Below are 24,749 nucleotides of genomic sequence, written 5' to 3'. Positions count from 1 at the left end.
ATTATCCTTGGAGGAAATCATGGGGCTTTGTTCTTGGGTTATGGGTTATGCATACAACTGTGGATTGTGCACACTGAAGGTCTTTTTTTTTTAAAGATTTATTATTTATTATAAATAAGTACACTGTAGCTGTCTTCAGACACACCAGAAGAAGGCATCAGATCTCATTACAGATGGTTGTGAGCCACCATGTGGTTGCTGGGATTTGAACTCAGGAACTCTGGAAGATAAGTCAGGGCTCTTAACCACTGAGCTACCTCACTTTGCTTTTTAACACAGGTATTGGGCATACAAACTCAGGTTCTTATGCTTACACAGGAGACATTTTACTCACTGAACCATCGTCCCTAATTGTACTTTCTCGGTGGTTTTTGTTGTTTGTTTGTTTGTTCGTTTGTGACAGGGTCTCACTGTATTCCTGGCTGGCCCAGAACTCTCTATGCAGGGACTCAATATGATTTCCTGCTTCTGTGCTGGCATTAAAGGCATGTGTCACCACAACTAGCTTTCTTAGTATTATTTTTTATTATTTTTATTTTATCTTATTTCTCTCCTCTCTCCCTCTATTCCTTTCTCCTCCTTCTCTGTTTGCCTGTTCTTATATCTATAATAAAATGGCCTCATAGTGATCTATACTGAACTTTTCTGTGTGGGGAGAACTCTGGTTTCACCTAAGGTCTGGGAACAGTCTGCCAGCTACATCAGCAGCATTAGAAATATTTTTTCTCTGTGTCTGAGACAGGATGGCTCTACCTGCAGAGTGTGTGTGTGTGTGTGTGTGTGTGTGTGTGTGTGTGTGTGTGTGTGTGATGGAGGATATGATGAGGGGGAGGTTAGTTAGTACATGATACATCAGACATAGGTTAGCCATGTAGTACCAAAGAAATCTTAACAGTTTTGCCTTGACATTAAAAAATGGCAAAAAATTGAAAGGATTTTTAATTAAGTCAAACTTCAGACTTACACTTTGAAAACTGAATCTAATACAATCACAGAAATCTGGGAAACATTCAGAAGAAGTCAATTTAACAAGGAGTGCCGATATATGACGTAGATTCATCAATGGGAGTGTAGCTTAAGCTCTGGTTGGATCTGAGACAGTTAAACCTGGAAATGGACAGCATGAGGGGTGTCTATGCTTTAAAAGGGAAGAGGGGGAAGATGGGATGACTCCTGATATTTAGCTCTGAATGTACAAAACAAACCTGAGGAAAGATAGATTTATTTACTAGAAATGGACAAATTAATGATTAGAGTATGACAAATTCTAACAGAAGTTTATTGCAAACTTTTAAAAAGGGTTGTGTTGTGGCTCTCTCTTGTTCTTCCTTCTTCCCTCCCCTTCTCTCTCCCTCTACCCCTCCCTTCCTCTTTCCCTCCCTCCCTCTTTCCCTCCCTCCACCCTTCCCTCCCTCCCTCTCTCCCTCCCTCCCTCCCTCCCACCCTCTTTCCCTCCCTCTACCCTTCCCTCCCTCCCTCTCTCCCTCTCTCCCTTCCTCCACTAAGTGAGTACATACATGCCTACCCTTCCCTGACTTTCTGACTTGAGAACATTTAATGACTTGAAAGCACAAGACACACAAGTAGTGTGTGAAGTTGGGACTTTCACAATTGATCTCAGCCAAAGACCAAGTTGGGACTTTTTCTGATGTGATTTTGTAAATTAAGGATATCCAAAATGAAAAGTCTTACACATATGATAGCTGAACAGTTAGGCAGACTTCCTGATAGACAGACAGATAAGAGGCCATGACTAGGTGACCAAGCCAGCTTAGTCAATAGGGTCTCGAGGGAGGGAGGGAGGATGGAAAAGAAAAAGACAATTAGACAACATGATAACACGACCCCAGCTAGTTCTGAGGCGGAAGTGGGTTTTTTTCCAGTCTGCTTTTATATCATCTCAGGTGCATACAAAGAATATGTTTAGTCCTGAGACATACACAAAGTAATCAAGGAACAAACAAGGCAATAAACAAAGTCCTGTGTCTAGGGGTTTATCAGAATGACCAAGATACAAGGAATACAATATGTTCTTTGGCTGCATTACCTTTAAGCCTACTTCCTTGTCGTAGCTCAATGTCAAACTCCTGCCAAATTCTTAGAAGCAGCCCAAAAGCTCTCCACAACTAGGTATTAAAGATGGTGAGCTTCCAAGGTGGTCCTCCATGACATACTAGTTCAAAAAGTCAAGGTTGTGGACCAATAAACTATCCCATTCTCCTCATATTAATCAAACTTAAATGGGAGTTGGGTGGGGAGAGAAAAACCCTTTAGAAACTTTGAAAACTCCCAGCCCTCAAGAATCTGAGTTTTAGGGGTTGGGGATTTAGCTCAGCGGTAGAGCGCTTGCCTAGCGAGCACAAGGCCCTGGGTTCGGTCCCCAGCTCCGGAAAAAAGAAAAAAAAAAAGAATCTGAGTTTTAGCTTCCTGCCCACCACCTATGCTTTGTGAAGGGTCTTAAAGAAAGACCCTTTACATGTACATCTTTGTACATGGCTTCTCACCTCTAACAAAAGCTTTTCTATAACTGCTAATTCTGCTCACTGTTATTTGCTGCATTCTTAACTGACAGAGAAAATAAACCAAATCAAGATCCCCTGTATAGTAACATAGATACACAACAGAAAGGAATTTATTTTTAGGTTTATAACGTCTGGTAAGGTCACGTATGCAAGATTGACCTTCCGGTTACTGGTCCGGAAAAGGAGATGTATAGGCTCAAATTCAAAGCCTCTTTGAAACACAATTTCCTACTTGTGGTCTAGGGTCAGTCTTTCAATCAATTTAGGCTTCAGAAAGACGTCCATCCACATAATGGAGGGAAATGTGGTTTATTCAAAGTCCACCTATTTAAATGGTAGTCTCATCATAGAAAACAAACAAACAAACCAACAACGAAACCAAAAAGTCACAAACATGTCAGATACCAAGACAAGCTGACCTATAAAATTAAGGGTCACAAGGTTCACCAGAAACATCTAGAATAATTGTCTAATTTCTTTGTCTAACTAGGAGAGTGAACCTGAGAAGCATCTGCACCCTGGAATCTGAGGAAGTCGGACTCAGCCATTAAGTAGGAAAGGCTGAAACTTGAGCTCCAAGAAAAAGAAAATCCTAAAAATCTACTCTGCCTTGGTCGATTTTTAACATATTTTATTAATGAATGCAGTCTTTCCATTGTTGAATTCACACACACACACACACACACACACACACACACACACACACACACACAGTGATAGGTTTTGATGAGGTTGCTGAAAAAATGGGCCCGTCATATGTTGCTCATAAAAATATCATACAATATAGTCATTTTCAGTTCGTATTTCTAATTGTTTCAAAACAGGGGCAGGCTGGCCTTGAGCTCCTGAGCCTCTAGGCTTCATTTTTCAAGTGCTAGCTAACAGTGTTCTATCCAGTCTAACGAAGTGGGAATAAATGCAAACTACAATACAGGCTCCCTAGGAATGTTAATAGGATTGCTGTCTGTGAGATGGGTGGCAGCAGAAATGATTGCTGAGGCAGTGTGACTGGAAATGAGTTAATGACACTGCTCTAAAATTGATGTGCAATAGGTAGCATATCTCTGGGTATAATAAGAAAGAATTATATTCAGTGCTTCGAAAAAACAGTTGTATGGACTGGGGAGGTGGCTCAGTTGTCAAGAGTGCCTATTGTTCTTGCTGATTACCTGGTTCATTTATCCGTGATGACACAGAGACTACAGAACTAGACCAGTCTGTGGGCAGAAAGAGAGATTTACTGGGGTTCAGACTGCCAAGGCCATCTGGGATAGGACAAAATGGAGGAAAGGCAAGCAGATTTTAGAAGATGGTTTAGAAGGGTAGGGAGGGATCTGAGCTAAGACAAGATGTAGGGATTGATCCTGAACTTCAGCGTGTGCTCTCTTAACCTCCTCGTGGGAGGTTAAGGGAGGTTCCTAGAAAAATAGTTGGAGTCCCAACAAAGATCTTGGCCCTCACTTGTTTACAGCTTTCTGCCTCCCATAAGAATGACATAATGGAATTCTCTTTAAATCATGTCATTATCTCAAGGACGTAGAGCATTATGGCCAAAAAAAGGTGTAAAATCAACTATAGATCCACAGACTGTTTACTCTGCTATAGATATACTGTGTCTACATCATTCTCATTTTCTTTTTTTAAAGATTTATTTATTTTAGGTATGTGAATACACTGTAGCTGTCTTCAGACACACCAGAAGAGGGATCAGATCCCATTACAGATGGTTGTGAGCCATCATGTGGTTGTTGGGATTTGAACTCAGGACCTCTGGATGAGCAGTCAGTGCTCTTAGCCGATGAGCCATCTCTCCAGCCCTTATTTTCTTTACAGATGAGTAGACAATTAAATTTATTGACAGACTTACAGTTTCATTAATAAACAGTACATCTGGGTTTTAGATCCACATCTCTTGGTACCTTTCCCAGTTTCTGTCTGCATATATGGCTTGTAATATCATTGCCTTATGTACATGGTGCAGAACAGGTGTTCTGCCCAAGGCTGCCGTTGAGGGAGCAGCCTGATGAGCAGTCTCGGAGTTCAGAGCAGTTAGTGTTAGCAGGTAGGGGTACGTAAGACATGGCTTTCTCTAGATCCTGTATCATAGAGGAAAATAGTCAAGAACTGGGAATTCTCTCAAAGAAGAATGACTGGAAAATAGAATCAGCGATGTCAAATTCTTTAGTAGAAATTTGCCTGGGTGCATATGTAAATTTATACTAAGTCCCCATTTTAAGTAGGTTGTCATGCTTTGAGGGGATGAGGAAAAATATTCTTCCAAAATGACCTTTCCCAACGAATACAGCTTAGATGGGAGCTAAATAAGGCACATGCAGGCTGGGGATTTAGCTCAGTGGTAGAGCGCTTACCTAGGAAGCGCAAGGCCCTGGGTTCGGTCCCCAGCTCCAAAAAAAAAAAAAAAAAAGGCACATGCATGAAATAGTTATTAATAAGACAAGAAATAGAGCCAGGCATGGTGACACATGCCTCTAATTTCAGCACTCAGGAGGCAGAGGCAGAGGCAGGTGAATCTCTGTGAGTTCAAGGCCAGACTTGTCTGCACAGTGAGTTCCAGGACGGTCAGAGATACATAGTGAGACTACTCTGTCTCAGTAAAAGGGGTGGGAGTGGGGGGGGGGGAAATAAAGTTTTTTTTTTTTTTTTTAAGATAAAAGGTAGCATAAAATCTTTAAAGATGGGCCTTTCTCTGTGGGCTGAGCATGCAACCACGAATGACATGACTGAGGTGTGAACTGTGTTTTTAAGCATGAGTTAGTCAGTTTTGAGCTAAAATTTAGAGTGAGTCGTTATCCGTCACAGCAGGCAAGGTTGGTGTTAATAATTACTAATAGGTCTCTTTAGGGGCACATTTCTAGAACGTGCCAGAGACCTGGGAGGTGGGAGCCCCTGGGTGTCTATGGTGGTGACTCTAACTGAGACTCCTAACAGTGGGAGATATGGAAAAAAAATAATTACTGATAGGTGACTAAGTTACTAAAACACACATCAGAGCTCATATTTCTTTAACTAGTAACTAATAATACAGAACCCAAAGACACTAGATAAAGGTGGACACTTCATGTCCTGTGCAGTTGCTGAGCAGTAATAATATCTCAGGGGACGATAAGAATTTGGTTGTGACAGTTCTCTGGAGTCACCATGGGATTATGTTGTACCAGCACACAAATGTCAAAACTACACAGAAATAATCAAGGAAAGATTAAGGATCAAATGGTTGCTGAGTAAAGTCCCGTTTGGATGGTAAACTCAGAGTAAATTATCATGGACCTCTGCGTGACTGAAGCAGTAGGGGAGGAGATCACGCGTGAAGATTATGAGAGAGTAGGATGGGTACTATTAAAGTTTTCTAAGAAAAGCAATCAGAGGTTGGTTTGGACGAGAATCATAGAGGTGTAGATGCAAGGATTCGGCAAATACGGGGGATTTGATAGATGCAGAAAATGAGTCGGCTGAGGCCAAATTGTGTGCATTTATTTAAATTCCTTGCTGATATTCGCAAACATTTGCTTAGCTCCTTCCAGTATCTGCTTTGTTCTTACTCCATAAATCGCAGGCTTAAGCATAGGCGGGATGACCACGTAGAGGTTGGCCAGCAGGATGTGGACATAACGTGGGATGCGTTTCCCACCAAACCTGTAGGCAAAGACAGAGAAGAGGGCTGGGATATAGAAAAGCAGGATGACACAGACATGGGATCCACAAGTACTCAGGGCCTTGGACCTGGCTTCTTGGGAAGAGAGGCGGAAAACCGCTCGGAGGATGTGGACATAGGAAACAGCGATGAGAATGATGTCCAGGCCTGTAGAGAGAAGAGCAGCTGCCAGTCCATACCAGACGTTAATGGAAATGTCAGAGCAGGACAGCCGGGCGATACCCATGTGCTCACAGAAGGTATGTTGAATGATATTGATCCGGCAGTAGTGCAGCCTCTTGAGGAGAAAGATGGATGGGAACATGATTATAAAACTGCGTGTCAGGGTAGCAGCAGCCATCTTTCCCATGACCTGCCTGGTCAGGATGGTGGTGTAGCGCAGAGGAGAGCATATTGCCACATAGCGGTCAAAAGCCATGGCCAGCAGGACAGCAGAGTCAGCCACGAAGAGGAAGTGGATGAAGAACATCTGAGTCAGGCAGCCGTCAAAGGAGATGTGGCTAGAACCTAGCCAGAAGTTGGCCAGGGTCTTGGGCATCGTGGAGGTAGGCACTGGCCAGCATAGACAGGAAAATGTACATGGGCTCGTGGAGGCTTGGCTGGGAGAGGACGACACAGATTAGAACACCATTGCCTATCAGGGCAGCTATGTACATAGTACAGAAGGGAATGGACAGCCACACATGTAGGTGCTCCAGCCCAGGGATGCCAGTGAGGAGGCAGCCTGTCGGAGTGTCAGAGTTGTTCACAGCAGCCACACTGTAAGAAGGTAAGAAAGCCATGGCATTGTGCAGAGCCTGTGTCAAAGAAGGAAAACACACTCAGGTTTTGACCACACTTGTCAGAGTGTAAGCAGGCTTGTAAACAGACACAGCCCTGCTCGTGCTCATGGGCCCTCCAACGACTACGCACATAAGCACATGTTCCACATACAAGACCTCACAGATTCTGCGTACCGTGTCCCGTTGCAGGCCTTTCTCACAGATCAGCTCTGCGTGCTCACTCGGGAACTCTATGCAGCTGTCAGACATTCAGGCAGCCACCGAGTTAAGGCATGCTGAATGGGTTCTGAACGGCATCAACATCTAGAGCCCGGAAAGCAATCTCTAGAGCTGCAGCTATCTCAGAGGTAGGCATCGCACATCAGGTTTTAAATAAGTGATAAAAAGCCATTGATAGGCCTGAGAGATAGCTCAGGGGTTAAGCACGCTACTTTCTTCCCCTAGAGGACCGGGGTTTGTTTTCCATGCATGTGATGGTTTGCAACCATTCATAGCTCCATTTCCAGGTGATCTTACCACCTCATCTACCTCTGCTGGTACTACCATGCACACGGTGTACTTTTATACACACATGCAATAAACATACATACAAAATAAAATTAAATGAACATCCCTAATATTTGGAGTGACTGAGAACTTCATTATTTTGAAAATAAATTTATGTGTGATGAAAAAAAAAAACACCATTGTCTGGGCGGTTGGTGGCACACGCCTTTCATCCCAGTAGCCTGGAGGCAGAGGCAGGCAGATCTCTGAGTTTGAAGCCAGCCTGGTCTACTGAGTGACTTCCAGGACAGCTCAGGGATTCACAGAGAAACCCTGTCTTGTCTTGATAAAACAAAAGGTAAAAAAAAAATTCTTATAGAAACTGGGATTCTAAACCTTGAGTTGTATTTTTTGTTTATTTTTTCATTTTTATTTTATGTGTATGTATGTATGCCCGAGTGTACTTCTGTGAACTGTGTGAGCATCTGTGGAGAGGAGGACGTCCGATGCCCTGGGAATGGAGTTACAGTTGGTTGTGAACCTCTGTATGAGTGTTACACATTGATCCCATGCCCCTTGGAAGAGAAGTCAGTGCTTTTAACTGCTAAGCTGTCTGTCCAGGCCCCGGGGTTTTTTGTTCTTGTTTTGTTTTGTTCTGTTCTGTTCTTTAAGGTGGATGATAGATAGGGATCAAACTCAGGTCCTTACATTAGCACAGGAAACACTTTACCAACTCAGCTCCCTCCCCAGCTCCCACTTTTCAGATTCCTAAGATGAGCGTAATTTCTACCCTGTTGACATTATTTTAAATTAACTTTTATCAGACGGGTGGTGGTGGCTCACACCTTTAATTCCAGCACTAACCTCCCTCCTCCTGCCTCCCCTCCAAAACCCCCCTCCTTTATCTGTGTTGCCCTCAAAGCATCTGGCATGGCCGCAGTGCACTGTGGTGCTTCTGCCCAGTGCAGGACTGGAGGTCTATTGTCTTGTTCCTGCGGTATAATCCCCAGACTCCTGCCACTGGCATCATAAGGGAACTTGTGAATTCTTTGGCCTGAATAGAGACCTGCTGACCTGGAGTACAGGGGCTTACTGATGGGTAGCAATCTGTGCCTTAGTGATCCTGACTCAGTCCAAGTTCCTGACCTCAGATGGAAGGACTGTGCTTTCTTCCTCACGAGTCTAGATGCCCTCACTTCTCTGGGCATCACTAACTTTTCGCTGTTTATTTCAACTGCATCAGCCCAGAGCATGCTCAGACTTCAGTTGAGTCTAGTGGCTTCACCCTCAGCTTAGAAAGGCAGGATACAAGGAAAAGACCATCTATACTCATTATCTTTAACTATGTATTAGGTTCCTTGAACGTTCCACAGTCCTCTTCCATTATTTGAAGTCAACCATCTGAATCCTGATTCTCTCTCCTTTGTTTTTCACAATGTGTATCTGTGTGAGTGTATACCATGTGAGTGCATGTGCACCCAAAGGCCGAAAGAGTGTTAGATCACTAAGACTGGAGTTACAGTGGGTTGTACGTGCCCGACATGGATGGCATCAGGTCCTCTGAAAGAGCAGAACACACTTTAATTGCTGAGCCATTTCTCCAGCCCTCCCCCACAACCATTTATGTGCAGTCATTACCTGTTTAGGCACACAAACTCCTACTAGTTTCTCCCTGTGATTCTTTGCCAGTGAATTTGCTCTCCTTTTCCTCTGTAGCACTCTTTGCCTTATGGCCCCTCCATGCTTACTGTCTTATTTAGGGAAGTCTAGACTTCTTATACAGAAACTCTTTTCTCATCCGCAAAGCGACTGAATTAGATCGTCTCTTATACTCCTGAGTTCATAGTCTCTCTCTGCCTTCTGCGGCCCCTCCTTCCCTCGTTTCTTTCCTCCTAACCCAATGGTCAGCTTTCAGCTGTCTTTTATGGTGTGCTCCCTGAGTCAGAACTGTGTCTTCTTCACCCATTTCTGCCATGGAATTTCTATGTGTTATGTTGAGAGGAAGTGAGAATAGGTGTGTTTCCCCTCAGTCAGCCAAGTTCACAGTGAGGAGAACACCCATGGATCCCGTAGTACTGGCAGATTGATGATAACAGTTTGTTTTGTTTAAATCTGTGCTTGATGCCATGTGAGCTTGCTCTCCCCAGAGTGTACTGGTGATCTTCCTCTATTGTGGGTGCCCACTTTGTGGGTGACATCAGCACCTGTACCAACATTCTTCTCCACCTTGATGCTCGCTCTTCTTGCTGAATGAGGAGCTCCAGAGAGCATCCTGAGCCCCTTGTATCTTCCTCTCCAGCCCAGTGAGCCCTGCACTCTGCTTCAGGAACCCACCCACCCACACCTCACACTGCTCACTTTAAACATCTATCAAGTAATCCTTCCAAATCCTCTCTCTTTATGTGCCCAACACTTTTGTGTACCGATTTCTCCTTCTGTAACATCTAAACCCCCTCTTCCTTACGGTGTTTCTCCTTTACCTAAACACGTCACTTCAGGTAGAAGCAGAACAGAGATAAACCCCGCAGAGTTAAATAAGTAGACAACTGATCTTATTCTCTTTCTCTTAGCTCCAGGTTTCCACTCTGCCAGCCTGAGACCCGAAGTAAGCAGTGGGCATGCTCCCGATTTCACACTTTCCCCAGGCACCAACGTTTCCTCAATCTGTTTCTTGTCTGTTTCCTCCTGTAGAGTGTAGATTCCCATTTGATAACTGTTTATAGCTCATCTATTACAAATGTAGGCAGTTACTGGGGTTTCTCTGCCACCCTCTTCTTCCTTATTGATTCCTTAACTACTGTATATTGGCCTTAAAGCTGTCCTCCCTCTTTTCTAAGTAAGCTCTTTCTATAGCGCCTGGGCTCCTTTTAGTAGAAATTTAGTCACATGGTCACAGCCTAGTTTATTTTGTTTTCTCTGTGTCCTGCTTATCCTGCTCTATCCTTAACAGAATTATTATTATTCTTTTGTATTTCAATGTGTGGGCACAAGTGCCACAGTTCACATGTGGAGGTTGGAGGACAACTTGCAGGCGTTGGTTCTCTCCTTCCACCGTGTGGGTCGTGGTGATTAGCTCAGGTCTTCAGGCTTGACTTCAATCACCCTTGCTCACTGAGCTACCTCACTGCCCCCATCCTTTAGTTCTCTTTCAGCTGGAATGGCTTTTTCTTTCTACTTCCGCTATTCCATTCTTCAATGGACCAGCTTGGTTTCTACCTTGGTGTGTGTCCTCTCGGAATGGTCCACCACAGTTTGGCCCGTCCCTCTGCTCTTCCTTCCTGTTTGATGGTAGACCCTATCTGACACAAATGGTCTTCCTTAGGAGCTAAGATCGGCTGCCCACTTGTCTCTCCATCCTCACTTGAAATGTGACCCCAGAAGCTACTCTCCATACCCACTTTCAGGAAAATACAGCTCACTCCAGCTACCTTTTCCCACACCCTCCATCCACCTTTGAAGAACCCCACGTCTGCTATGTTTTTTCACCCTTCCCTCCACCCTAGAAACCTCTTCAAGACTTACCTCCCCCTGTGGCACCTTCTGATTCAGTTTCTCTCACACTTCATCTGTAGCTTGGGCTTCTTAAATATATGAATACGGTCTCCAGTTTCCTCACTTACTCACACAGTGTTTGTCCTCTCCTGTCCTTTGGGAGAAGTCATTCTGCTGTTTTTGTAGGTCCCTCTGTTCCTCGGCTTCAGCTGCCTTTCTGTCCAGCCGTTCCACTCAACTCAGGTGTCTAATGAGCGTGCGTGCACAGGTGTAGCTTTGGCGTGGGGCTGAATGGAGCAGAATATTTTTGATAAACAGGCCAAACATACTATGCAAGGAACCTGGTAATAACTCAGGCTCTTGGCTCCTCTGGTGATTTTTAATTTTTTAATTAATTAATTAATTAATTTGGTTTTTTGTTTGTTTGTTTGTTTGTTTGGTTTTCTATGTCAATATTACTCTCTTTCCTGACTTCGATCTTCCATCCCATCTTTTTCTGTTATTCTTTCTGAAGCATTTTTCTTCCAGGGTTTTTATTTATTTATTTTACATATGAATACACTATCACTGTCTTCAGATAAACCAGAAGAGAGGGCATGGGATCCCATTACAGATGGTTGTGAGCCACCATGTGGTTGCTGGGATTTGAACTCAGGACCTCTGGAAGAGCAGTCAGTGCTCTTAACCACTGAGCCACCTCTCCAGCCCGCAGCTAGTGCTTTTAACTGCTAAGCCATCTCTCCAGTCCAGGGCTTTTGTCAGCCACTGTCCTCATGGCTTTCCAAGCCCACTTGTATCTTTTGAGGCAGGATAAAAAGTCAGGGAAAACTAAGATTGCCATGAGCAGAAGGAACTCCCAGTTCCAGAGTCTGGTTGACGTTTCTTGTCCACTGAGAGTAAAGAATTCCAGTACAATTCACAAGATTTTCTAGGAAGGTTACCTACCTTAGACACAGTTCTTTTTCTGTAGAAATATTTTCAAATAAAAATAATAAAATAACAGTGACCTGTTAGTATGTCTTACTGATTTCTTGGACATTCTCTGGGAATCTTACAAACAAGACTATCAACTTTGGTTTACATAAAAACATTTTAACTTCCCTTGTAATTAATCTCTTGATCTCTGTGTTACCTTAATAGCCATGATTTTATTTAACACACCCTAGGAAGTACCCTATGATTTCACCTAAAGCTTTTAGCAAGCTTTTAAAGGTACAACTTCAGAACCCATCCAATTTTTCCCTCTGTCTGTCTGTCCATCTCTCTGTCTCCTTTTCTCTGTCTCTGTCTTTCTCTCTCTCTCTCTCTCTCTCTCTCTTTCTCTCTCTCTCTCTCTCTCACACACACACACACACACACACACACACACACACACACACACACACACACAAACAGACAGGCTGTTATACAAACAACTAAAACTCTCTCCTGAGTGTGTCTGTTTTAACCCTTGTGCTTAAATCGGTGTTAGAACACCATCCAGCTAAACTCTAACTCCACTTCCTACTGATTGGTCCTGAAATCCTTTCCTGAGGTGAAGTCAAGACTCCCATCTTCACCTGAGTGGAGGTTCTCGTCCCCCTGCCACCGACTCTCCACTTCAGTGCTCTCTTTCCCATTCCCTGACCTGAAGAATCCCTTACACTTACATGGTGTGTACTGACTATATACAGTGTGGTCTTGGGGACACAGCTTTGGGCATGTTTGTGAGGGCTTGCCCGATAAGATTGAGGTGAGAGGACCCACCATACCTCGCAGACCAGATACAAAAAAGTGAGCTGAGCACCAGTGTTCATGTCCCTCTGTGTCCTGACTGTGGATGACTGTGGATGCAATGTGACTAGCTGCCACCATGTACCGAAGCCAGAATAAACCCTTCTTTCGTTATCTTGTTTTGGTTTGGTATTTTATTGCATTAGCCAGATAACCAATACAGTGTTTTAAGCAGTGTGTTCATACATAGAAAGTGTTGTTTTGTTCATTTAAACATTTGACTTTTTTTTTTTGAGACAGGGTCTTATGTAGCCCAGGTTGGCTTTGAAATCACCTTTAAAGTTGAGGATAACCTTAAATTTTTGATCCATCCTCCTGCCTCCACCTTTGAAGTGGAGGATTACAGAGGTAGGACACCATCCCTGGTTAATGAGGTACTAAGGATTGAACCTGGGGCCTTGTGTGTGCAAGGCAGGTATTCTCCCAACTGACATGCGGTGCTAGTCAGTGCTGTTATTTTTAGTGTCATGTGTTCTGGTATGAGTTTACCTTTCCTTATGATAAAAAGCCAAAGCACATTTCTCATATTTCACATATAATGCGGGAGTGGTCTATCTCTCTCCTCTCTCTTGACTCCATCAGGCACTGCTTAGCTATAGTGGAGGGCCTGTCCACAGCATTTCCCTCTTAGGTGTGCAACGCCCCCTTTGGATGGGCATTGACGGCCCTAACTGAGCGCTCCATTAGCGCCACCTACTGACCAGTTCGTGCCAGTTGCTGCTAGGCTCGTCCCATCCTTCAGAAGTCCCAAGGGATTTTGAGGGAATTTTTTACATGGCTCTCAAATATTGGATACCACTGCTTCCCAGATGAATGCTTAGATCTTTGACATAGTGTGCGGTGCAAAAAAAGTGTTTTTACATTTGTCCTGATCTGGAATAAGTTTCATTTCATCAGGAGCTTGGGATGCTGAATTGTGAGCAAAGCTTGAGAGTTAGTTTATAATTATATGGATATTGATTTACCAGATGTTAGAAGTATGGAGACATTACCCACAGCCCTGGAAAGGATAAACCTCAAAAAAAACCCTAAAAACCAAAAACCAAAAAACCTTCGAGGATGGGAAATGTGGAGAAGAAGGGGAAATTTTTTCCTTATTTCTTTTTTCTCCATTTCATGCCTATGCCAGAGATGGGGCTCGGGGAGGGCATTCGACTTCAGTGTATCCTTTCCAGGATTAATAATCAGATGTGGGAAACAATTTATTTATTTATTTATTTATTTATTTATTTATTTATACTCTTTAGAATTGTATACAGTATATTTTCTCATATTCTTTCCTTTTCTCTCGCCTCTCACTTCATGTCTTTCTCTTTAAAAAGTAAATAAAAAGTCACTAAAATCATGGGGTCCTCTTTATTTCGGCCATCTACTTCTGAACATGGCCTGCCCTGGAGTGTTGTTGCTACACACAGAGTCACTCCATTAAAAAAAAACTGATTTTCCATCGCCCAGAAGCTATCATTTGTAAATAACAGTTTCTTGGATGGGGGGTGGGACTTTCTCCTCACTTTGCTTCCTTTGTACTAGAATTTTTGTCTAGCTTGACCTTGTGCAGGTCTGTGTGTGCTGATTCAGTCTCCGTGAGTTAGTGTGAGGCATTGGCTCGGTTGTGGAAACACCCACATTCAGGCTGAGTGTTTCGAGGTCTCTCGTTTTCCTGCATGTTATCCGGTTGTGAGTCTCCCCTGATAATTACCAACTAATGCAAGAAGCCTCCGTGACGAGGGTGGAGTGCTGCACTGATCTAAGTGTAGGGTGATTCGTTCGTAGGAGTCATTTCATTGTTATGTCCACGTAGTAGCATAAGAGTAGGTTTTCCTCTAGGTCCGGTCTCAGGTTCGCAGCTTCGTTAGTTATATCAGGTACAGGTTTTATCTCATGGAGGAGACCTCAGACTCAATGAAGAAGTAGTTGCTTAGTCCCATAACACTTGTGCCACTATTGTACTAGTGGGCATATCTTGCAGGTAACTTATTATTACTCCTTACAGTGTTGTAGCTCGGTGAGATTGATTATTAATTTCCTCCCAGAAAATCCAGCTATACAACTCTTAGGCATATACCCAATGGACTCTATATCATCCCAAAGAGATACTTGGTCACCCTTTGTTTATAATAGTCAGAATTTGTAAATAGCCAATATGTCTATCAACCAATGAATAGATAATGAAAACATGGTACAGTTACACAATGGAATATTATTCAGCTGCTAAGAGAAATGGAATTATGAAATCTCCAGGTAAATGGATGGAGATAAAAACATATAAATGACAGCAAGAGCCATCCTGAATGATCTAACCTAAACCCAGAGAGACAAAAATGCTTTTTCTTACATAGATGCTAGTGGTCATGCTTTCTCTCTCTCCCTCCCTCCCTCCCTCTCTCTCTCTCTTTATATATATATATATATATATATATATATACATATATATATATATATTCTAACTTTGGTGGTTAATCAATAAATCAGCTTCAAAAACGTTATATTATATTATATATTATATTAGAGAAAGTTTTAATGAGGATAAAAAACTAGGATCTATTTATTCTGTCTTGCTCTGAGCTTTTGATGTCATCTAAAACTAAGTGTTTAAGAATTAGAAAACAAGTATATTACCCTTTCCCCCCTCTTTCCCTTATAACTCCACAGAACTGGAGCCATATCATGTGTGAGAAGGTAGGCACAGAAAAGCATATGGCACACAGAGCCCCTGAAAGTTGTAGTGGTGAAAGTGGAGAGAGCAATTGCTGGTTTGAAATCCTCCTGAGACTTTCTTCTTGGGACCTAATCTGTCGTGGAAGATCTGAGACCGCAGTGGGGACTTAGCCCTTGGGATCTCAGGCCCTCACCAGCTATATACCCTAGGGATGGGTGTCTGTGCAATCCCCAATTCACTTGTGAGGTTCATAGGTAGGGTCCTCAGGGGCCTGCAACCTCAGTGTGGGCCTCTCTGAGGTCTACAGCAAAGAAATAAGAGGATTTCCTCTAAATAGTGCTATTTCTCTTTGTCCTTCAGTCCTTATCAAGGGTCTGAAGTTTGGGAAGCGTTGGGTTTGGACCAGGCAGACAGGATTGGCAAGGCAAAGCCGGAGTGCCATTTGGAGACTAAGCAGTGAATGGAAGATGGATTCAAGCCGGAAGGATGGGCCTAGGCTAGTTCTTGTAAATTTTGAGGCTGACGGTCAGATTACAAGGTTCCAGAGAATGGACTGACTACGGGTAAATGGGACAGGGAAACAATGAGGCTAGATGGAGAGCTTGGGTCCAAAGGATGGATTCGGACTCTGGCTTTGAGGGTTTTTCCCTGTTTTGTGCATTTCTAACATCCATGCACATTAGGATATGTCTGGGATGATTAAAGTATTTCATAAGTTTGCTATTTATTAAAATTTAAATTTATCTTGTGTGTGTGTGTGAGAGAGAGAGAGAGAGAGAGAGGAAGGTGGTGGATGATGGTGTGTATGAAAGGTGTGTGTGTTGTAGGTATCACAGCATGCCTATGGAAGCTAGTAGATTACTTGTTGGGTCAGTTCTCTCCTTCCACCTTATGTGGGGATGGACACTGGGGACCGAACTCGTGTGTCAGGTGTCTTCACCCACTGAGCCATTCAGCTGCCCCAAGCTTTTCTATTTAAGAGCTTGTTAGCTCCCCACTACTATGGAAAAAAATGCATTTGGGGGCTATCAAATCATGTGTTCAATATTACACAAGTAGGAAACATAGATCAAACTCATATCCAACTTAGCTGCAAAAGTTAGGTTTTAAAAAAAAATCACTTATTTTACTTTATTTATTTGGTTCTTACTCTATATTCTAGGCTGGTCTGGAAGTCACTGTTTGATCCAGTCTGGCCTTAAACTCATGGAGACTTTTCAAGTACTCAGATTACGAGACATAGTCACCATGCTTGCCTGTAGTTTTTTTCTTAAGAACCATCTTTTATTGGGGGAGGGGTCATCAATCCTTCTTGGCCGCCACCTTCCGCATGTCGGCCAGCAAGTTGCTCAGCTCCTCCCTCTTTCTCTTGGCACGGATGTGCGTGCCCACCCTCTTCTTGATAAACTTGAGTGCTCGCTAGTCCTTGGACACCTTGAGCAGCCCCATGACGCACTGCTCGTAGGGCGCGAAGCTGCACACCTCCCGGATCATATCTCGCACGAACTTGGTGAGCTGGGTGAGGCACCCGCGGCTGCGGGTGTGTCTCGGCTTGCTGACGTTTTTCGTCACTTTGTGGCCTTTGTTGAGGCCCACGGCCATGGGGTAGCGCAGGGCCATGGCTGCAGCTTTCCGATGGCAGCCGGACAGGAAGAACGACGCTGAGCAGAATCCTTGTAGTTGGTTTTTTGTTTTTTTGTTTTTCTTTTTTTCAGAGCTGGGGACCGAACCCAGGGCCTTGCGCTTGCTAGGCAAGCGCTCTACCACTGAGCTAACTCCCCAACCCCCCTTGTAGTTGGTTTTTAAGATACTCTCTTTACGAGACTGTGCCTGTAAACTTTGGGAGTTCACATATATTGGGCACATATGTCCTTGTGAGGTGCATTTCTACTTCATTTTATGTTCAAACATTCATTTTACCCACCCCTTAATTATAGTGGAGCATAAGAATGGAGGTGTGGTGTTATGAAAAGGTCAACAAATGTCAGCGTAGTGTTATCAGTGTTTTATAGCAATTGAACCTTAAGTAAGACAACGAGGCTGTGACTGTGGAAATATCTCAGCCTTGAGTAAGAGAGAAGACTGAAATCAGTGAACAGAACAGCGCTGAGCGCCGCTGAACACCAGTGGCACACTTCATGGAGTCTTAAGTGTTAAGACATTTTTTTTGGAAAATTGTCAGCTAAGCTAAAAGGACGGGAATGAGCAAAGGCAATCTGTCCTAAAAGTGTCTTCTGTTGTTGGTGAGAATCTCTTGGGAAGTGTCAGTAAAATGACAATTATGACCTTACTTATATCTAATGAAAATGCTTTCCATGTTTTTATGTGGCTTGGTATGTACTGGCTTCCAATTTGCATAGGGTTATTTTGCTCTACATAGAAAGTAACACGGACTTGATATATAACAATTTATTGTCAGAGACACTAAGACTTTGAGAATATTCATTTTATTTGGCTTAATTAATGGCATTCAGTTTATAAACGTTCTTAAGTGGCACTGTTGTCTAGGCAGTGAGGATGTTATTGAAAATGAATAAAATTGACATGATTTTGTCATTATAGAGGTTATGGTCTAGCCTGAAAAAGAAATGTTAAATATGTAATATAATTATTTGGAATTTCATAGTCGAAGAAATATAATTTTCTAATCCAGAGAAATCTGGAAACTGTTTCCAGAGATGAGTGCTCTAAGTGCATGGAGTGGACGAGGCTTGCCTGAGGTTGCAGGGATGAGAGAATGCAGCTTCGCTGGAAGCACAGGGCTGGGAGAGCACTTTAGATGGAGGGGCATATGTGCTCAGACTCACGAAGACTGCTCATGCCCCAACATGTACCTTGCTGTGTTTGCAAAGCACATGTCATCTACTTTGACTTCTCTATATCAGTTTTGATTGGTTTTGAGTTACAGTGCTGCAGACTCTGGCTCTGGAGTTGAGTCACAATATGACACTTCAGTCACAGGATGAAGAAAGGGTATATATTAGTTTATTCTTTATATTTGATACATCCCAATTGTAATTTCTCCTACCTCTACTCCTCCCAGTTTCACCTCCTATCTCCCCTCTCCACCAGATCCACACTTCCTCCATTTCCTTAAAAAAAAAAAAAAAGAGCAGGCCTCCCTTGGATATCAACCAAACAATGCATAACAAGTTAAAATATTAAAATAAGAGTAGGCACAAACTGTCATATTAAGGCTGGGTGAGGTGGCCAAGTAGGAGAAAAATGGTTCCAAGCACAGGCGAAAGAGTCAGAGGTACCTCCCACCCCAGTGCCACAATTAGAAATCCTACAAGAACACCAAGCCAATAACCATAACACATATGCGGAGGACCTAACTCAGACCTACTCACGGTTTATGTTGTTACAGTCTCATGAGCCTGTTTAGTTGATTTTATGGGTTGTGTTGTCATGGCGTGTTCTCAACCTCTCTGGCTCCTAGAATCGATGAAGAAAGTCTTTTAAAAGAGTTTTTAGAGAGTCACAAGAGTGCAGACATCTCCTGTGAAGGCTAGATACCTTGGTGGAGGGGAATGCCAGGGCGGTGAGATGGGAGCGGGTGTGTGGGTGGGGGAGCACTCTCATAGAAGCAGGGAGAGGGGGGAATCAATAGGAGGTTTGCAGAGGGGAAACCAGGAAAGGGGATAACATTTGAAATGTAAATAAAGAAAATATCCAATAAAAAAATACGAACAAAAAGACAGAGGACATCTACAGTTAATGAATAGATGTCAAAAAATTGGGAAGATTTACCTGGAGGATAATAGTAAAACAGGAAGAGTGGCTTCATGGGCATTGCATCGCTAGGAGGCAGTTAGTTCAAATAATTACATAAAAAAAGAAGATTCAAAGATATTGGTGAGCTGGTGATAGGTAAAGGTGCTTGCCGAACAAGCCTGAGTTGGACCCCTGAAGCCCATAGAAAGAAGGAAGGAGAGAACCAACCGCATACATTTTGCCTCTGACCTCCACTTATGTGCAATGGTCTGCTCTCGCACAGTAAACACAATTAAGTTCTGGAAATGCCTGTAAGTGACATGACTTACATCTTTACTAAAGGGTGTTCCCTTCAACAGGACACAGGTCCCCTTTCTCTGTTTTACGACTGCATACTATTTTCTTAAACTATTTTTAAGTAGCTTTAGTGGTGTGTGTGTGTGTGTGTGTGTGTGTGTGTGTGTGTGTGTGTGTGTGTGTGGTGTGGAAGTCAAAGGACAGTTTGCAGGAGTCAGTTTCTCCTCCCACATTGTGGGTCCCAGTCATCAAACTTAACTTACTGGCCTTGGAGGCCAGTGTTAAACCTCATAAGTGGCTTTTTCTGATTTCCAAGTTGCTAAGCTTTCTTTCGTTCCATTTAAATTCTTCCAACATACACTTATGTATTCTTTCACTTTATCTGTTCTTCATCATTTTGTGTGTTTCACATGTCAGCCACATACAATTGGATTTTATTTGGAAAGACTTTATGGAGAACTCAGAATTTAGAATAGAAAGGTTGTTCAGACCACCTTGTGGCTGACGTGGTGTGTCCGGTGTCACACTGTTGGCCTGTTTTGCACCCTTTGGTTTGCTGTGTGTTCTTTGCAGTGTGCAGCTTCTCTGTTTGCTGCTATGCTGACAACATGAACTTTCTGTTTTCCATAAAATTGCTGGCTGCCCAGTGAATTTTGCTTGTGAGCATAGAGGTTTTGGAAAAGACTTGATGTTTAATTTTGACTTAGATTTATTGTTCATAAATTTACTGCATAGCTTTTGAAAGAGAGCTTATTTCTCTCTGGTTTACTTTCTACATCTGCAAAATATGGACAATATTATGATGTGTTTTGTAGGCTTCATTGTTGTTGTTGTTTGTTTGTTCGTTTTAAAGAGAGGGTCTCAGATATCCCAGGCTGGCCTCAAGTTTGCTATTTAGCCCAGGATGACTAACTTCTGATCTTCCCTGATGTTGGGATTAAGACATGTGGTGGTAGCCGGGATGTATGCAACTCGGGAGGAGGGGGGATAAAACCCATAGCTTCTTCCTACAGGCAAGCAAGCATTATACCATCCAAGCTAGGCCCCACTCTTCCTAGACAACTTTTAGAAAAGTTATGAAAGAGGTTTCATGCTAAAATCTTTCCATTGTTGTTGAATGCTTACTGAACATTCTCAAAACAAATCTGTTTGTTTTGGGGGTCAATATTACTTCAACTCGGCATTTAGAATAAAAAAAAAATCTGCTTTTACCCACTAGAGGTCCTCCCAGCATTATATTTTAAAAATTCAAAGACTCAATTTTCTCCAATCTTACAGGTTTTCCTTTTCCTTAAGGTAGACAGGAGGTCCAGCTTCTTCTCTAGTTCGTCATGAGGAGGCATCAGTATTCCAGTCTCAGAGAGCATTTTTGGTCTGCAAGTTCCAGGGAGGACAATGATCGAAACTGGGGTGGGGTGGGTGTTTCCACAGTTCTTGGTTCTGCTTATTGTTGTTCTTTTACATCTTAAAATTTCTTGTGAATTCTTGCCATTCCACAAAATCTGCAGGCACCACCTGGTAAAGGATGACGCCATGAAAGAGTGCTGGTCATGGACGCTAATGATTTGGCTACTTGGCCAGAAGGATGACTTTAGTTTATTAGAACAAAAGAGGAAAAAATCCTTTTATTTTATTTTATTTTTCTGAAACAGGGTTTTACTGTGTATCCTTTGGCCTCAAAATGACAGATATTTGCGTGCCTCTGCCTTCAGAGTGCTGGGATCAAAGGCATGGGCCGCCCCCACTTGCAGACAAAATACATTTTTAATGAGGGCTTCTAAATGAGATAACACATTAGAGATGTTGGAGTAGAATGGGCATCCAAAATTGTTAAATTACCTTGTGTTCCCAATACTGAGACATTCACTTTAGTGTACTCCTATTCCTGAAAGCAGTTAGAATATTTTTCCCTGTACACATCTATGAAGTGATGAATTATATGGAGTCAGGAAAAATACAGTCATTTAAACAGGATTAGTGTTTTATACACTGAACAAGTTATTTCTCTTGACTTGGTTTCTGATGAAATGTGGGAATTAACACCAGGGGTCTGATGGATCTTTCTCAACGTCATGGCCCCAGCTTTCTTTGGGATGGGGGAATTTATTTATTTGTTATTTATTTATTTATTTATTTATTTATTTATTTATTTATTTAGTGCCTGTATGTTTAGCCTGCATGTATGTGGGTGCACTATGTGTAAGCACAGTGCCCACAGAGATCAGAAGAGGGTATCAGATTTCCTGGGGCTGGATTTAGCAGATGGTTGTGAGCCACCACGCCCACAACAGTAAGTGTCAGAAATCAAACCTGGGTCTCCTAGAAGAGCGGCCAGTGCTCTTAACCACTGGGCAACCCTTCCTGCCCATGAGTATTACTCTTAATGGTAATCGGATTTTCTTTCTTCAAATACAGGAAACAGAACTGCTCCCAGAGAGGTTGTGGAGAAAGAATGAGCACACAATTCCTCAAGCTCACCATACACAGTTAGGACAGAAGAACTAACCATTCTTCAGATCTCAGTGGCCATGTACAACATGAGTAGCTACAGCACTGGCCCCTTCACTCTCTCAGGCATCCCTGGTCTTGAGCAATACCATGTCTGGATTAGTATTCCTTTCTGCTTTATCTATCTGGTGGCTATCCTGGGCAACAGCATCCTTCTCTACCTCATCGCAGTGGAACGCAGTCTTCATTCCCCCATGTTCTTCTTCCTTTCCATGTTGGCCATGACTGACCTCATCTTGTCCACTACCTGTGTCCCCAAGACCCTTAGCATCTTTTGGTTTGGTCCTCAGGAAATCAGTTTCCCTGGCTGTCTGACCCAGTTATTCTTTCTGCACTATAGCTTTGTCTTGGACTCGGCTATCTTGCTGGCTATGGCATTTGACCGCTATGTGGCCATCTGCTCACCCTTGAGGTATACCACTATTCTCACACCCAAAGCCACTGTTAAAATTGCAGTGGGAATCTCTTTCCGAAGTTTCTGTGTTTTTGTTCCATGCGTTTTCCTTGTGAACCGTCTACCCTTCTGCAGGACACACGTCATTGCTCACACCTACTGTGAACACATTGGGGTTGCCCGGCTGGCATGTGCAGATATCTCCATCAACATCTGGTATGGGTTTTGTGTGCCCATCATGACGGTGATCATAGATGTGGTCCTCATAGCCATCTCCTACACTCTCATTTTACATGCCGTTTTTCGCCTCCCGTCTCGGGATGCACGCCAGAAGGCCCTGGGCACCTGCGGTTCTCATGTCTGTGTCATCCTCATGTTCTATATCCCGGCCTTCTTCTCCATCCTTGCCCATCGCTTTGGGCGCAATGTCCCCCGCACTTTTCACATTATGTTTGCCAACCTGTATGTAATCATCCCACCCGCACTCAACCCTATGGTCTATGGAGTGAAGACCAAGCAGATCCGGGACAAAGCCGTTCTTTTGCTCTTTCCCAAATAATCTCAGTGACTGAAGTCTTCGATCTGGGGCCAGTTCATAAAGTACAGTAGGTAAAAGGCTGAACCAACCACCACCTCTGAGAGAGGACATATGGAGCCACTGGGGTTTTGCTTCTTCAGTTATTTTATGCAGAAGCCTACCTAACCATTTTAATTTTAGGAAAAGAATCTCAGAGCTTAGAGGATAAAAGGTGTTTATTTCACTTCTGAAGATAAACAACTTATCTTAAACAAGAATCTTGCCATTTGTTTCGGTTGTACTAAGGTAATAAAGACTCATTTACAGCAATGGAGATTGGCTATTCTGTTCTCACTTAAAATATTTGTGAGGAATCATAGATATTTTTTACACACACTTTAATTGTATATTTATGCATCATAGTAAGGTAGGGAGTTACTGCTTATTCTGTGGGTTTATGGATTAAAAAATTAAATTTGTTAATTTGTGTGTGCATTTACATGCATGTATATGTGTATGCATGTCTATGAATATCAGCATGTGTATGACACAGTTTCCACATAAAGACCAGAAGACAACTTGTTGGGAAGTTAGTCCTCTTTTTCTACTATGTAAATTCTGGGGATCAAAGGTAGGTTTTCTGACTTGGGGACAACAACCTTTACTTGCTGTGTCATCTTGATGGCACAGTTTTTTTAAAAAATAGATTTATTTATTTATTTTATGTATATGAGTTCAGTCACTGTCTTTAGACACACCAGAAGAGAGCATCGGATCCCATCACAGATGGTTGTGAGCCACTATGTGGTTGCTGGGAATTGAACTCAGGACCTCTGGAAGAGCAGTCGGTGCTCTTAAGTGCTGAGTCATCTCTCCAGCCCAAGTTTCTAGAGTTTTAATATGGTTGTTATTATTTATTTCTAGGCAACATCAGTTATGTGTCCTATTATCTACAAGGTACATAAACAACATTTATCAAGTAAATTCATAGTAAATTTTAATGAAATTATTAATCAGTATTGCAGATGTTTTTTCTTAGGAGAGGATTAGGACAATATTGGTTGTTTTTTTAAGGAAAGAGATACTGGAGAGATGGTCCAGCTAAAAACACTGGCTTCTCTTCTAGAGGACCTGAGTTTGATTTCTATCACTCATATGAAGGCTCACAATCATCTGTAATTTCAGTTTTAGGGGATTGGACATCTTCTTCAGGTGTCTGAGGGCACCAGCATGCACATGGTACATGCACATACATGCAGGTAAAACTCTCACACATAAAAAAAGTCTTTTTAAAAAAGGAAAAATGATAAAGAAATTATTAGAGTACCATTCTCTAGAAACATGGAGCTAGCTATAAAAGAACTTAATTCTAGATGGTAAAAAAAACAAAACAAAAGCTAAATTAAAGCTTAAGTGATTGATTAAGGCTATAATAAAACAAGAAAGATTGAATTGGACATAAGGTAATTGACATTTTAGTCTTTTAGGTGCCTAACCATCAAAAATAGTAACAAGTTTTCAAATTAAACAAATTGCTTAATACAATAAATGGCAATGAATTTGCAGGACCTTTTGTTTTAACATATTTTACTTCATTTGAACTTCTGCAAGTAAAAGGAAGAACAGTGCCAACTGCCTGTCAGAGTACCCATTCCTTGATTCTGCTAAAAGAATTGTATTTATGTATAAAACAATAGCTTCTTGATGTTATTTAATTAAAGGCAAATGTCTGGAGCATATTTTAAAGTTGTGAGTTACAAATGAATAGAGTGGGGTATTGAGGCATATGCCTATTTTAGTCTAGCGAACACCATTTAGATATACCAGGAGCTTATGTATATTGGCTCAGGTTCTAAGGACAAAATTTGGCTCAGACTTGTGCTTGCCATGACGTAAACAGGTGTAAAAGAATAAGAAAGAACGTTGGCT

The 24,749-nt window shown here is 42.4% G+C and overlaps 1 protein-coding gene and 2 pseudogenes across 1 annotated transcript; 1 reads left to right on the top strand and 2 right to left on the bottom strand.

Moving 5' to 3' along the window:
• Or52b6-ps1 (olfactory receptor family 52 subfamily B member 6, pseudogene 1) lies at positions 6,014-6,977 on the bottom strand (annotated as a pseudogene).
• Positions 16,690-17,024, bottom strand: LOC108348458 (60S ribosomal protein L36 pseudogene; annotated as a pseudogene).
• A 4,905-nt stretch (positions 17,025-21,929) lies between these two features.
• On the top strand, positions 21,930-22,862 carry Or52h2 (olfactory receptor family 52 subfamily H member 2). The gene is given in 1 exon segment (NM_001000739.1): positions 21,930-22,862. A coding segment is annotated over 1 exon segment (933 nt).
• Positions 22,863-24,749: the final 1,887 nt, after the last annotated feature.

Source organism: Rattus norvegicus, chromosome 1 (genome assembly GCF_021556685.1).
Source record: "Rattus norvegicus strain SHRSP/BbbUtx chromosome 1, alternate assembly SHRSP_T2T, whole genome shotgun sequence".
Taxonomy (NCBI): domain Eukaryota; kingdom Metazoa; phylum Chordata; class Mammalia; order Rodentia; family Muridae; genus Rattus; species Rattus norvegicus.
This window is presented reverse-complemented; position numbering and strand designations above follow the sequence as displayed.